Source organism: Labrus bergylta, chromosome 15 (genome assembly GCF_963930695.1).
Source record: "Labrus bergylta chromosome 15, fLabBer1.1, whole genome shotgun sequence".
NCBI lineage: Eukaryota > Metazoa > Chordata > Actinopteri > Labriformes > Labridae > Labrus > Labrus bergylta.
In genome coordinates, this window is record NC_089209.1 from 7562536 (window position 1) to 7578495 (window position 15960).

General features: G+C 37.7%; 2 protein-coding genes across 2 annotated transcripts; both read right to left on the reverse strand.

Annotated features, from left to right (window-relative positions):
* Window positions 1-1494: 1494 nt before the first annotated feature.
* Window positions 1495-5954, reverse strand: emc7b (ER membrane protein complex subunit 7b). Its single transcript, XM_020627938.3, has 5 exons — window positions 5584-5954; window positions 4035-4154; window positions 3796-3934; window positions 2753-2833; window positions 1495-2475 (listed from the first exon to the last, which is right to left on the reverse strand). Exons 1-5 carry the CDS (start codon window positions 5814-5816, stop codon window positions 2326-2328), a joined length of 723 nt encoding a protein of 240 aa, XP_020483594.1. The 5' UTR covers window positions 5817-5954; the 3' UTR covers window positions 1495-2325.
* Window positions 5955-6629: 675 nt separating this feature from the next.
* Window positions 6630-11179, reverse strand: katnbl1 (katanin p80 subunit B-like 1). Its single transcript, XM_020627998.3, has 10 exons — window positions 11013-11179; window positions 10301-10435; window positions 10122-10159; window positions 9649-9931; window positions 9406-9521; window positions 9260-9310; window positions 8622-8711; window positions 8280-8384; window positions 7914-8007; window positions 6630-7218 (listed from the first exon to the last, which is right to left on the reverse strand). Exons 2-10 carry the CDS (start codon window positions 10307-10309, stop codon window positions 7186-7188), a joined length of 819 nt encoding a protein of 272 aa, XP_020483654.2. The 5' UTR covers window positions 10310-10435; window positions 11013-11179; the 3' UTR covers window positions 6630-7185.
* Between the last annotated feature and the right edge of the window lie 4781 nt (window positions 11180-15960).

Consider the following 15960-nt stretch of genomic DNA (forward strand, 5'->3'; position numbering starts at 1 on the left):
CAATTGAGGGACTAGAGAAAAGAAGAATAACATACTGTACTCACTGCTTAACTGTGTTTCTAGATCACGCTCATTTCAGGTAAATTTACATGCAGTGTGAAGATACAAGCATAATAAAGATATCTAGCATTAGCATGCTAACACAACAATGCAGCGTGAGTTGTTTTGGTTTCATGCTGGTGCTCAAGGGCGACATCTGCTGGATCAAAAAATTGCATATAAAGCCTTTAAACTAAAGCAGCGACCAAAAATGTGCAAAATTTGCTAAATGACAGTATGAGACCTCCTTAAGGGGGCACCATTTGACAGCATTCACTCTCATTGCCCTGCCGAACGCTGGTTGGAGGCCCCCCGAAGGATTTTTGCCTTGAGCCCCAACAGACTTCAGAATGGCCACTGTAAGTCAGTTTGGATATTTTGCGAGTCAACAATATATTTCCACTCAACGCCTTTGTCTCCAGATGGACGGAGATCGTGTCTGTATGAACGTCACTTCACCTGGGACGTCGGTTGTGAGCAATCAAAACCAAATGCATCTTTCTATTTTGTTTGAATGAAGGATCTTTGAAAAGCCTGATCAGTTTAAACCTTTTCTTTTAGAAGTCATCTCTTTAATCATCATAAAAACCACTCCGATTTATTAGGTGACACCGTTGGTCGATCCTGACACCCAGAGACTTCAAACCATTCCCTTTTCACAGTACGCATCAAAGTTGATTCCCTGCCATTGAAGATAAAACCACATGACCCAGCCTTGATCAGCAGATGGAGTTGTCTCTGTTATCATGGAGATGACTCTTGTATGATCACATCCAAAGCACTGGAAGAACATCTACCTTCCTTTTTTTAAAAGATTTATTTTGGGGCTCTTTAATGCATTTATTGCAGAGATAAGGCAGTGACAGAAATCAGATACAGAGAAACTAGGGAAAGACATTCAGGAAAGGGGCTCAGGTTGGTTAGGAACCTGGGACATCCGCTTGCGCACACTTAACCACTCGGCTTCTGCCGCCCCCAAGGACATTGATCTTAACTTTAAGGGACAAATCGTTACAACAAATGAGTCGATGGATTAATTTGAGCCCATGCCATACACACTGCGCTCTTAAATAAATGTTCCTCACAGAGTCCTGGTGGGGGGAAAGTGTGAATACAAACGGTCCAAATCAATTCACCTGGACTTTCTCCTGCCATTAAATGTCTTAAAAATCTAACATAAGAGAGAGTTGGCGGTGTGATGACATCGTTCAACTTAAACCGAGTTTCTCTGCTTTATTGATCGCCTAAAATGAGATGAGATGAGAAGAAGCGGTCAGCCTATTGTTTTCCACTGTTTCATTGTATCGCAGAAACATCCTTTCAACATTTCTTATAGGCGACCCATGAAACAATCACTACTACCGGTACTGAACACTCGTCCTACTCACTCCCCCTCCCATCACTGATGAATACCCTGAGACAGCTGGAAAAACCTAGAGTGGATATAAACTGGGATGGTTTTTTGTAAAATGTCATTTATTAGTCATACTTTTCAGCATCTGAGGACATTAATAACAAACACAATATATTAAGACTTGCATATCGATTCTTACCATCTGCTTTGTTAAAATCTAACCAAGTATCTCAAAAGCAACCACACAGCTCGCCCCTCCTTTAACCTGCCCGTGATTACCGTTGTAGTTTATACACCGTAGGCACGTAATGTACAGTATGTATCTCTTGGCCATAGAATGACTCATTAAATGAGAAGGCCATGTGTTCACTCTCAAACAAACAAGATGATCAGAAATAAAAACACAGTCGTTATATACCATTCAATTTATTAATCTAACCTTTTTTTTTTTTTAAATAAGAATGTATCAGTCTTAAAATTCAATGTATCTTCATTCACAGTCATATTACTGATATCCCAAGAAAAAAAAAAAAAAAAAAGAAAATCTCTGAATATATTTTCTCTTTCAGGTCAGCAGCAGTGGGAAAATGTACACCGGAGGGTTAGAGCGGGAAAATAATTGATGATAAGTAGTTGAACCACATAAAGAAGAAATAGCAAATAAAGGATAACAGCGTTTGCAGGGTTTAAGAGTTTTCTATCAGTGCAGTAAGAAAAACATCTCTGTTTTTTTTTTTTTTCATCCTTTCCGACAGCATATTAGAAATCAAGATGTGCTCAAAACATCTATTATTAAAGAAAACTGTACAATAGACCCAGAGGGGGGAGGAGGGGGAGGAGGGGGTGGGGGGGGGGGGGGGTGACACTTAAAAATCTTTCTTCCATGGCGTAACCCGAGCTTCATCAGGCAGATGGAGGGGGCACGTGCAGTACTACCTCCTCTTCACAGCCGGCCTGGTGCCCTTGCTGCTGCTGCCTGCCTTGCTGGAGCCCTTGGAGCCGGAGAAGAGCTTGGTCATGAGCTCGGAGACGTCTGGAAGCTCGGGGTTGGGGTTCAGCATGTTCATGGACTGCTCCATTTCCTGGAAAAAAAAAACAACAACAACAGAAATGAAGAAATGACGACTGTGGGCAGATTTGTAGAATCCTCACTGATTAAAAAAAATAAACATGATGAAGCAGATTTGAACACAAGGTGAAGTCTTGTATGAGTACCGGTGTTATTTTCTTTTACCGACATTACAAACACGCACTTGTCCAATGCTAATTTAGAAATCCTTACCTCATAAGAATGTATTGAATACAACCAACAATGCATGACTAAGTCAGTATATTTATGAACAAACAGATTTTCTTTACCTTTCTCATCTCTGGGTCGTTGGTGTTGACAACCTTGGGCAGCAGAACGATGATGAGCAGGGGAAGAACCATCATCATAACCTGCAGGAGAAACAGACGATCCATTTGAACAAAGGAAACAGAAGAATTTGTGTTTTAAACATAAAGTATGATTAAATGTTCTGGATTTAACAACTGAAAATGTATTTATACTGGCAAACACCCACTGGAACAATAATAAGCATTTCTAAATGACTTAAACCATATAAACACTGATTATTCTTTAATGTTTCCAATAATCAAATGCATTGATTTGGCTTGCAGATTAATATTCACTTCTCAACTGTTTGGGAATCAAGGGCTCAAAGAAAAAACTGGAGGTGAGGTTGGATTCCATAGAGGTAAGGTCATGATATGAACAGTTAGATTGTCACAATTTGGGGCGCAGATGGCCTAGCGTTAGGTCCCGCCCTATGTACGGAGGCTGTAGTCCTCCAAGTGGGCGGCCCGGGTTCAAGTCCAACCCGTGGCTCCTCTCCTGCATCTCACTCCCTGATTTCCTACCCTATCTAAACAAAGGCAAAAAGCCCCAAAACAGATCTTAAATCTGACTTTGATACTTTCCAATACATTGTGTTTGAAATGATAAAATCTCGGTTATTTTAATGAATAGAATACTTAAAAGTTTAGAAGCTTTTGAACGACATCTTCAGTCATGTTTTAACTAATAGCAGCCAGAAGCCAAAGAGAGAGCACGGTCTAAATCACACCAAACGCTTTGGTACAGAAATGTTGCCAATGTTTTTGTGCAATTTAGACAGTGTGCAGGAGTTCTCCTTCGACTTTTGTTAACTAAAAAACAAGAAATTGTCCCATATTGAGTGCAGAGGACTTTTTTCTTCGTTGCCATGGTATCAATACAAGTATGGATATTGTTTGATTATTATAATCAACATCAATCTAAACAAATCAATCTGTCTTGCTGGGTTTTCTCTCTTCCCTCCACAGGGTATAAATCATGGACAGTCAGCACCTTCAGGGCAGTATGTATTTCTCTGTTTTACCATTGGGTTCATGAGGAAGTCTGTCCAGCCCCAGGTTTCTCTCTTCATGAAGTAGCTGTGAGGACCATTGGCTCTGACTTGCAGAGGATACGGCTGACGAATGACTTCAGAAGTCTTGATGTAGTTCACAAGACGAGCCCTGTGAAATGGCATGAGGGGTTTTTTTTAGGGCTGAAATAGCTTGAAATAAAATGCATTTTACTGTGATGTGTTTTCTATGTGTTATATTGGGAGCTTACCTCATTTTGCCCTTGGATGTGATGTCAACACGTACTGGTTCAAATCTGTAGTTAGGGCTGACAATTTCCACAACATAGGATCCTGACGGTACGTCATTCACTGCAAAACTTCCATCAGTTCTGTAATGAGAGGATAAACAAATGAGGATTTTGTGTTTTCAGCACTGCACTTAAGTGAGGGTTAGAGAGAGAGACGTGTTGGTTTAACTTCAGTTACACCTTTAAGTAAGACAAAACAATAATATCAGCATGTCAGCAGAAGATTCAAATTACAAATCGGCCCCGCTTTAACATTTTTTAAATAACATGCATTTAATTATTCTCTAGTCTTGCATGATTCCTTCAGGAGGATAAAGTTTTCAGAAGTGTCGATGTTGACAGACTCAATGTTGTGAAAACAGAGATCTCTGTACAACATAGAATAGAAGAATAACATAGAATAGAATAGAATTACTTTATTGATCCCAAACTGGGACATTGTGGCGTTACAGCAGCAGGTTATCAAAACACACAATATGAGTAAAAAACACAAAGTTAGCAAATCTAAACACAATATAATATTAAATACAAAGTAAATAAGTACTAAAAATATCAAAACTAAGAATGTGAATATATACAACCAGGATTTAACTAAGTATTACTAGTCTTAAATATGAAAGATTAAATGTAAATGTGAAAGTACTAAAATAAATAATAATAAATAATAAATAAATAATAAATAAGTACTAAAAATATCAAAACTAAGAACGTGAATATATACAACCAGGATTTAACTAAGCATTACTAGTCTTAAATAGGAAGATTAAATATGTAAGATTAAAGGTAAATGTGCAAGAACTAAAAATAAATAATAATAAATAAGTACTAAAAATAAATAATAATAAATAACAAATAAATAATAAATAAGTACTAAAAATAAATAATAATAAATAAATAATAAATAAGTACTAAAAATATCAAAACTAAGAATGTGAATATATACAACCAGGATTTAACTAAGCATTACTAACTACTACAACATATTATAACTGTATAAGATCAAGACATAAACAATCAAACTTTTCATTGAGTATCTATCAACTAAAATAAAAGTCTACATCTGTGTCTTAATCAATCACATTATAATTAAAATAAAAACACATCCGGATAACATAAATAAAAATAGACAAAGCAATATCAGATCACATGCATCATTTGAATATAAATACAGATGAAATGCTGCTGCTCATGATGTTTTTTATGTAGTATTATCTTTGGATGTGCTACTTGTGCAGAAACACAAATCTCTTGATGCCGGGTTTGTTTTGGAAACAGACACCGGCCTAGCAGAGCTCATGATCAAATTAACAGCTGGGTACAATGACAATGCATCGATAATTAAATCGCCACCTTGTTTGCCCCAGTTTGCACCTACAATGCCTAAAAGCTGTGCAGTGCTCAGGAGTCAGGACAGTCCGGATCTGCAGAAACCGCACGGCAGAGCTAACGCTACCTAGCCTCGCTAACAGGCCAGCTAGTTGACTGTGATTTAATGTAGCGGGTGTCTCACCTGACAAATCCCACGTATTCCTCGCCTTCCACTAGGATTCTGGCAGAGGACACCCAGTCCTGAGTTTTAATCCCCGGAACAATCGCTCTGCCCTCGATTTTGAACCGATCTCCGTTCGGCTGCGTCGACACACCTGCGCCAGGCCCCGTTTCCACGTCGGTGAAACACGACGCCGCGACGAGCACAGCCTGCAGAAAAGCCCACAGCAGCGGCAGTCTGTCCCACGGCGACATGTTCACTGTGTTCGTTAAATTATATTAAAAAAAATAATGTCCCGACTGTGTTCTCGTCAGCGTGTGTTCAAGAGCAGGTTGGTGTAGAAGGTGCGGAAGAAGAGTCGGCACATCAGCTGTCTCTGCGGAAAATGACGTCACATCGAGGAAAAAAAACTTTATTGTACAAACCAATGTTGACACTTCCGGCCGACGACTAGTGTAAACAATTTCGAAGATATTAATTTAAATTTTAAATATAAATGGTTTTCTATTATGAATGTGATTAATACATGACTGAAGCGATTTTAATTTTTTTTTTTTTTAGCTCTGCTCGTCTCCAATTGCAGTGTTCATATTTACATTTCCAGGAAGTTTCACAGATAACTTCTTTAAAAAAAAAAAAATGTATTCCAGCTTTACTGTAATCTATGTTTTTTTGTCCCCTTCAACAATAAAGATTATAACTTCCGTTTACAACTTTTTATAACGCTTTTACTCTGATAAACAGAACATGTTAACTTTTTACAATCAATAAAGTTAAGATAAAAAACGCAACAAATGAAAAATAAAAAAACGTTTTAAAACTTGTTTGGCTACTTCAGGTGTTTTATTATACATTATATCACACTAGCCAATGTTGACCTGTGTAATGTTGATCTACTGTAATGTATTAGTCACTCTGCAGCTGTTATTCACCAAAATGTGACTCAGTATCTTATTCTCTACTCTCCTGACAGATCTAATCGTATCTCTTGTGCAACTGAACAGGATATTCCTATTATACTCTTTTGTAGCATTAATAAACACAATAAAGCATTTAAGAATTCTCACTTGATTTTTATCAAATTTATTTAAAAGAAGATTAAAAGAATCACTTGTTTTTACACATTATACAGACAAATGTCAAATGAAGAGGCAAAATGAAAACAAGAGGGGCTCTAATAACTTAAGACTTGCAGATTCAAGTTCCTGATTCCAGGGGACCCAGGTGCAAAAAACATCAAGACATCGGAGCATTCATAAGATTAACAAGTGTAGAGAGTGATGTAGTGACAGACAAAGAGCTTGGCACTTCATAGAGCGACGTAACACCTCGTCTCATGGAGGTCCAGTAAATCTGCCCTCCTCACACGACGGTCCACTTCAATGTGAAGCAGTCATTTGCTGTGTTCGTTTCCTCCTCCTTCTTCTTTTTTGCAGAAAGGATCTCTCGGCCATCCTCAAGAGTCTCACGCTCAAACTGAGGGGAATGTGAATTCTCGAGTTCAGTCTCAGTAAGAGGTTTAAGTGGCAACCAGCCCATTTTCTGTGGAATCATTATCAGTTCAAAACACAGCCATGATCCGGCAGTAGTGGTCACATCCTCAGAGTGCTGCACTGACAACTGTCAGGGCAGCTGCGAAAGATAAGCCTCGACGGCCTGCAACATGAAGCGGAGGTAACACATCAGTGGTTTTCACAGCTCGTTAAAGAGTTCAAGAGTCTGCAGGAAATCTTTGTTTAGTCATTTTCAGCACACCAAAGAATACACATAATGAAATCAAAGCAACAAAAATGCATCAGAAAAAAAAAAATTAACACGTCTATGGATACACAGCACAAATGACATAATTCCTGTTTAGCTCTTTGTTCTTCCATTCTCTAACTATTAAATGTGTTAGTTACTAAGATGTGTTTCAACTCGCTTTGTGTTTTCAGCGTCATACTTGGATTCTTGTTGACTTTGAAACAGGATGTGACGATGGAAAAGGGAGCCACACTCCCAATACAAAACGCTCAACTCACACATCGCAAATGCTCAAGCTCGTACAAGTGTGGTGGATTTTGTTTTATTTGATTTCTTTAGGAAGGGAGTGGTTGGCTTTGTCCACCATAAACCAACAGAGGGTGTGAAACAAACAGACGGAGAAGGAGCACCTGGACTAAGTTGTGCTTGAATAAAGAAACTACAACAAGCACTATTCACTTCACGAGATTTGACTAATCCTCATTGTGAAGTTCAGATTAATTCCATTTGTAAACTATTATCTGTAACTTTTCAAGTCCTGACAAATCTTTTACATCAACGGCATCAAATCCCTGAATAATCCCTGGAATAGTAACAGCCATTCTCACCTTTGCCAGTTCGCCTGTAGATCCTGGAACCAAACACAACCGAGCTCCTTCCTTCCACAGGTCCTTTAGTCGCTGCTTCATGACTTCAATATTCCTGAAAGACACACAGGGTATTTACTATTTCAAATATGCTGCAAGTGCAGAGGAACAAGCAGTTAGTGGCTGTAGCAATCACATCTTTGACCTCTAAACATTGTGTTGGCAGCTCTTTAAAATGTTTCAAATACGCTCATTAGAGGTATTTCCAGTAGAGTATTGGACTAAAATTGGCATGGAAGAAAATATGTGATTATCTGAGGACACATTTGAAGATACATGTAGCTACTTTTTCCTGCCACAGAGATTATCAGGTTGCGTTTTGCCCACCTGTCTTCTGAACAACTGTCCCGCAGTCTTTTCTCATTCTTAGAAAGTTCTGGCCACCATTTCCTGATGACGGACTGAACCCAGTGTAAACCCACCGTTATGTGTCTGTAGAGAGATGATGAAGAAGATGAGTGTCATAACATTTCTTTAGATATTCATAACAGCATTTGGTCTCCAAGTTAATAAACACATGGTATTTATCTTCCAATAGTCTTCAGCAGTTAATGAGTTATTCATCAAACAGTCTGAAGCGTCTTAGATGAGCAGAGAATCTGACCTTCTTTAACTTGGCACAGGGAAACGGATCATTAATCATGTGTGCAATTCCACAGTGACACTTACTCTTCGTATTTACTGGCGAGAATCACTTTCACGAGGGGCATGAGGTCGACGCAGCAACCAAGTGACAAACATGGTGCTTCAGTTTGAAGGCTGATGAGAAACAAGAAAACAAGATCAGAGAGAGAGAAAATGAGACGATGTTCAAAAACACAGAGGGAGGAGAGACTTTGCTCTTTATCGTGTTCAAGTTTTTCAACTTCTCGCCTGATTTAGCAGACTGTGCAGGTCAAATGAAATTCATTGAACTGCTGTTATTTCTGCCACAAAAAGTTTGAAGATTTTGATGCTTTAGAGCCAAAACAACTAATAGCTTGGCTAGGTCTGATGAATTAGAAATACCATTGATGCTTAGTTGTAAGTTCATTAGAAAAAAGGCAAAAGGCTGCAGCTTCTCAAAGGATTACATTATTCGTTGATGTGAATAACATTTTAACTGTGAACAGCAACAAGAAGTAACTTCAGTATTTCATCTCTGTTCTGAAAGATCGCTGCTGTCATTTTTTGCTTCTTTTTGACATATTACAAAAGAGGAAAATAACTAATGGATGAGTAGGAAATAAAAATCCTTACTAGGTTCCTAATGACACCATAAGATGCCGGTCTGCAGAATCAGATCTATTTTATTTAACTTGACTCACTTGTTTGTTAAGACAGGTAAGCAGTCAAGCAGCACCGCTGTGTCTTGAATTCTGCAAAAACATAAATGATTAAAGATGAAGCATCTCCCTGAATTGAAGAGTGAGTATAAACTGCCAAAGTTAAGTATGATCTGTCAATGTTTTACCTTATAAGGTAGGCCACTAACTCACTAGCGTTTCTTCGCCATAGTGTCTGGGCCACTTTTAGTCGCAGATTCCTTCCGAAAAGGACTTGAGTCATAGCTTCATGGTCCTTGGTCAGCTGTTCGGAAAGTACAAAGGAAAGTAGGTTTGCAAGTTTTACCCAAGAAAGACACAGAAGAATTACAACTTTTAACCCAAACAGAGCTACAACTTCTTTCTTTTTTTTTTTTTACTGCGACTCTGACCTCGGTGAATTCGCCGTACTTGGAGCTGGCCCCTGCCATCTTGGAGGCCTCTGCAGAGTTCACAGGGAGCCCGCAGTTGTCATTGTAGTGCATGCCCCGCACGTCTTCGGAGCACGTCAGCTCATTTTCTTTGTTGGCCATGCCGCGGTCACGGACACAGCCTACATCGGACGTTTTGCGGCGCAGCTTCAAGCCCACCTCCACCGCTGGACGAGCCTTCCTCTTGAAAGATGACGATCGCTTTGCTTTGCCCGGGCTGTGTGACGCGTACTCCACTTGGAATCTGCGGAAAGAGCAAGCGGACCGTACACAGAGCTGGTTCAGCTTGTAAAAAATGAAACACTGTCAAGAGGCATAGACATGGTGATAATGGGTATGGAGAGGTGCCTTAAGGAGCCAGTGACTGAGATGGATGATCTGCGGGACACAGATAGTGAGAGTGAGTGATCAAAATAAGATTTAATCACACTCACCTTTCTTTATCTAATTCTTCCTTATTTACAATATCCACCTAAAACAAAAGGATAGGGGATGAGGCCACTATTACCATGTCTACTACTACTCCTACAACAACAACACCACTGAAGTGCACTTCACAGTCACCATACTGAGCTGTTATTTACACAACAAGAGAAGGTATTTGCGCTTGTACCTGCTTCATGTTCTTTGCAGCAGACGGATGCAGGCAGGACCACAGAAAGCCATTGGACTTACACTGGTTAACCTTAAACACTTCCCGGAGCCGGACATGCTTTCCCCCCCTCCTCTCACCTTTTAACACGGGACCCTGCAGGACGAACAAGTGCAGAAGTCAGTGTGAAGTAAATCTCGCAGCTTCAGGAGATGTGGAGCCACTGTCAGCCTAGCTACAGGTTGGCTTGATGCACAAGTTGTAGCATGTGCAGAAGCAACAAACAAAACAAAAATAAAACAAACAAACATTCAAATGAAATAAACAAAAACATTTGAGGTTAAAGAGAGGCGTTGGCTTCTTTTCGGCTGAACCGCAGGAGCATTAGCTGAGTTTGCAGAGGAGCACCAGGAGTCACTTAAAAGAGGATTAAAACTAACTTAATATGTTTCCTCTTCTTGTTACAAATGATGACACCCCTTCGTCAAAAGTCAGCTAATGAAAACAGGGAACATGAAGACAGTCCCGTTAGCTTTAAGTGCTAACTATGAAGGATACACGGAGACGTTCAAAGTATCCGGCCCGCCAGCTAAGCTAAGCTAAGCTAAGCTAAACTGGCTAGCTAGTTAGCTTTTAGCAACTCTGTGGACATATGGCTCCATTTGAAAAAAAAAAAACACAGTAGTTAACGCATTACTTTCACTTTTATCGAACAGTTAAGTTGAGTACAGACCGATTCATTTTTTTTGGGAGAGTCTCTCGAGGTCACCTGCAGGCGTGTAAATCCGAAACGTGGAAAAAAACTGGTTAAACTCCGCAGCGACAAGTCAGTGTTAGCGTTTCACTGTTGGACCATTCAAATGATACACACCGCCCGGTCGGTGTGTGTGTGTGTGTGCGTGTGTGTGTGTGTGAGAGAGAGAGGATTGTGGGATTGATTTTGGTAGCCGAAAAGTGGAGATTTTTAGCGACGACTGCTGGACATTACGAGTTATATTAAAGTCCTGGTGGACCATGGCGCCACCTAGTGTCATTAATCTGTAATGCAGACAGAAATACATTTCTCTGCCTCCCCTGTATCAGTTCATACAGGTTACTTTATTCCTGTTGTTTCTTATCCATACATTTAATCTTTCATATTTAATTTATAACCATTTACGACTCTATTTTTGCACATTTACATTTAATCTTCCATATTTAATTTACAACCATTTACGACTCTCTTTTTGCACATTTACATTTAATCTTTTATATTTAATTTACAACCATTTACGACTCTCTTTTTGCACATTTACATTTAATCTTTCATATTTAATTTATAACCATTTACAACTCTGTTTTTGCACATTTACATTTAATCTTTCATATTTAATTTATAACCATTTACAACTCTGTTTTTCCACATTTACATTTAATCTTCTATATTTAATTTATAACCATTTACGACTCTCTTTTTGCACATTTACATTTAATCTTTCATATTTAATTTATAACCATTTACGACTCTCTTTTTGCACATTTACATTTAATCTTTCATATTTAATTTATAACCATTTACGACTCTCTTTTTGCACATTTACATTTAATCTTCCATATTTAATTTATAACCATTTACGACTCTGTTTTTGCACATTTACATTTAATCTTTCATATTTAATTTATAACCATTTACGACTCTGTTTTTGCACATTTACATTTAATCTTTCATATTTAATTTACAACCATTTACGACTCTGTTTTTGCACATTTACATTTAATCTTTCATATTTAATTTACAACCATTTACGACTCTCTTTTTGCACATTTACATTTAATCTTTCATATTTAATTTACAACCATTTACGATTCTGTTTTTGCACATTTACATTTAATCTTCCATATTTAATCTTCATATTTAAGACTAGTAATGCTTAGTTAAATCCTGGTTGTATATATTCACATTCTTATTTTTGATATCTTTTAGTACATATTTACTTTGTATTTAATATTATATTGTGCTTAGATTTGCTAACATTGTGTTTTTTACTCATATTGTGTGTTTGTACAACCTGCTGCTGTAACGCCACAATTTCTCAGTTTGGGATCAATAAAGTAATTCTATTCTATTCTATTCTATATCATTGCACTACGGTCACTTTATTTATCTCATATTTACCTTTATAGTTATATTGTATATATTAGTTCTGTTGTTCCATTATTCACCATGCACCTTAATAACTTATCATTTAGTATTTGCCTACTTGCACATAGCTCTGTATATTTATTTATTTATTTCTCGTTTACTACACATAGTTCTGTTTACATCTGTTAGTCCGATCACTGTCCACTCATATATACGCTTATATATATATTTTGTATTTTAAGTTAAGTTTAAGATTCAAGTTGTATTTAAATTCACACTTTATATTAAGGTTAAAATGTTTCATCTACCTGCACTGTTGTTAATTTACTGCTCTGTGTGCATTTGAATTGCCCCCCGGGGACAAATAAAGTTCTTTGAATTGAATTGAAAAGGTTGATCATTATTTTACATTTATGAAAGCTGTCTGCACCATCCGTCTGCACACATGTGCAAGAAGAAACCAGATGTTTTTCTTATGGGAAAAGCATGGACTGTCAAATGAGGGAAAGCAGCAATAGGCTACCACAGTACAATTTGATTTGATTCAATTTGATTCACATGTTTTGATTTGATGTGTAATGTAATTTTCACAGTCACAGGACAGTAATATAATAATAATATAATAAAGTTTATTTATAAAGCAAAACCAACGTCACAAAGTGCTTTACAGAAAAAAGAAAAAATCCCAACAGTCAAACACACAACAATAAAATCCTGTTAAAAGCATGAATAAAATAATAAATAAAAACAACAGTGCAGCAATCATCCAATTAACGGCTCTCAACCGAAAGGTTGAGGGTTCGATCCCCAGCTGAGCAACATGTCCGATGTGTCCTTGGGCAAGACACTTAACCCTGAATTCAAAAACAATTAAAATTAAATTAAATTGGCTGCAGGCAAACACAGCCACTGGCAGCCCCATTGTAAGTCCTCCTTACCAGTTACGCACTGGCTGGTAAGGGGACAGCAGTTCAGAAATATATTCTGGGGCCAGACCGTGAAGTGCTTTAAAAGTAAGAAGTAAAACCTTAAAATCAATCCTAAAAGAAATGGGTAGCCAGTGTAAGGTCATTAAAACAGGAGTAGGCCTACAGGTAGGTCACATTGCAATTTGTGTGCATCTGTCCTTGAGTCAGCTCTGCAAAAGAGTGAAAATATAATAACAGAAGAGTAATATAAAAGATAACAGAGGAAGAATAATAATTAAAATTGTAATTACAAACACACAATAAATTTACACTGTAACCCCAGAAAAAAAAAGTGTTTTTTAATTATAAAATGAGACACTGTACAATAAAGTTAAAAGATGTTTTCTTGTCCTGAGTATAATCCATGCGTTATTACTTGTATTGAGTACCGTTAATAGAAGAAAAGTACTATCAGAGTACCCCGTTAGTGGTCAATGGTCATTTTGAGTAAATTGTAATATTTGTATCCTACAAGTAACCTTTAGCCTTTGTTTTACATGTATTTGTTTAAATGTTGGTTGGCCCTGAAACCAAGATCATACATCTTTTATAGTCAGAAAAAAAAAAACCCAAACAAACAGAAAAACTAATTCACGACACATACTCGTGAAATAAACGACCTGTCTTTATTTCCAGGTGTTTCAGGAAAGGTAAGCAAAACTAGATCTACACCAAAGTTAATCCAACCATCCATCCATCCATTATGTTGACTGCTTTTTCCCTGTTTGGGGTCACGGGGGTCTGGAGCCGATCCCTGCTGTCACTGGGCAAGAGACGGGGTACACCCTGGACTGTTCGTCAGTCAATCACAGGGCTCAAAGAGACAGGCAACCACTCAAATTAATTAGAAAATAAAATAGATTCTAATTCTGATAATTAAATGTACTTTACGGGACAATTGTTTTACACCCTTGAGTCATCCCTGTTGGTAAAATCCAAAAGAAAAGGGACGTACTCTCCTTTTCTCCCAAATTATTCTTCTCTCACAGTTTTCCCCCTGAAAACTTGTGAATGTGCAGGACTCACTAAAGAGAATTAATGAAGAATCTTTAACAACCCAAATGAAAACTTTTGGCTTCTTTTAAAGCCAGGTAAGACTTACTGTTCAGGGCTGTAGTGTGATGTCTATGTTTGATTTGAAATCAAACAAAAATAATTCATTAAAGATGGTTGAAATTCAAAGGTTGGCAGGAAAAGTGTTTCAGCACCAGCCACCTTCTCGCCTTTGACCTTTTCTATTGAAAGATGTTCTGGGAATAAAATGGCTTCACTTAAAGCCCTGACAACCTTATTTTATCCTTTACTTCATATTTCCTTATAAGCCAGCAGGAGCCCTGAATGACAGCTTTGCTTTAATAAAAGTTTAATTTAAAAAATGCTTACTTGCTAATAATCTTGACCTTCATGACCTTCTTGTTGAAGAATGTTCTGACTGAAAATGTGTATAAAATGAATATAAAATAAGGCTGAAAAGAAAGAATGGGAGGGAGAGTTTTGAATTATTTTATGTAAGAAAGCGACCCTGCGCTTTGGCTCTTGGAAAGTTTAAAGGCAGCATGAAAGAAAAGGGTGGAGGTGACAGGCTAACAGACTGTTTATAAAAGATAAGATATGAGTTTTTAATGCTTGGTCTTTATCAGAAGCTTTGAAATATATAAAGACTTAGTTCTAGGTTGGCCTAAGTTCACCTGTCTTTAAAACTTCAGAGCTGCAGCCTCATGTTTATTGTAAAAAATGCTGTTGTTTACAGTTCTGTTTCCCCACAGGGCTTATTCATATAACTGTCTCACAATTGAATGATCTGCTCCTGTGGTTGTAAAAAATAACACCTTGAGCAATTTTCCTTAAAACGGGAAACAGATTTTCTGTTGTGTTTGGTTTAAAATGTTCAAAATAAATTAAATTCAAAATTCTTGTTTTTCTTGCAGCAGCATCAATAAACACCCAGGATAACATGGACGTGAACATACTGGAGTTTTTGTATATTAGTGTGTTATCAAAAAGGAGACGATATTTGTGGAATATTTTCTTTGATGCAGTATTACAGGTTAGAAAGCTTCTTCTTTTTTGGGGGGAAGGGGGGTTGTTGGGGTGAGAGTAGGACTTGGGTTGGGAACCGGAGGGTCACCTGCTCCGGTTGCAGTGCTGACCATGTCTGGAAATTGGTCTAGTTGCTAAAGAGGTGCCAGTTCACTTACTGAACCCTGCCGAGGTGCCCTTGAGCAAGGCACCAAACCGTGGGCAGCCCCCTCACTCTTTATTAGTGCATTATCATTGGATCCTGTTTGTGCATGTGTGTGTATTTAATTTCAGCCTATGTGTGTAGCATTTTCAACAACAGAGTGTAAATTATATTTTCTTCTTTCGTCTTCTTTCTTTTTGTAAGTACGTTTTTACAACTCAACCACTGAATAAGCTAGATACATACAACCTTTTTTATAAGCACATAGGTTAATTGTTTGAGATCTTTGAATTTGAACACAAAGAACAACTGAAAGGCATACACTCATTTTTGCTTGAATTATTATTTTTTTGTATATAAATTAATATTCATGAAGCTCAGTAACTGAACGAGCCTTATGATCAGTGAA

Coding starts and splice junctions, on each gene's coding strand:
- emc7b (XM_020627938.3), bottom strand. CDS start 5,816: ATGTCGCCGTGGGACAGACTGCCGCTGCTGTGGGCTTTTCTGCAGGCT. Junction 3,935..4,034: donor ACATCCAAGGGCAAAATGAG/GTAAGCTCCCAA, acceptor GCCATTTCACAG/GGCTCGTCTTGTGAACTACA. Junction 2,834..3,795: donor ACTTCCTCATGAACCCAATG/GTAAAACAGAGA, acceptor TTTCTCCTGCAG/GTTATGATGATGGTTCTTCC.
- katnbl1 (XM_020627998.3), bottom strand. Junction 9,932..10,121: donor GAAGAATTAGATAAAGAAAG/GTGAGTGTGATT, acceptor CTCTTTCCGCAG/ATTCCAAGTGGAGTACGCGT. Junction 9,311..9,405: donor TTAGTGGCCTACCTTATAAG/GTAAAACATTGA, acceptor ATGTTTTTGCAG/AATTCAAGACACAGCGGTGC.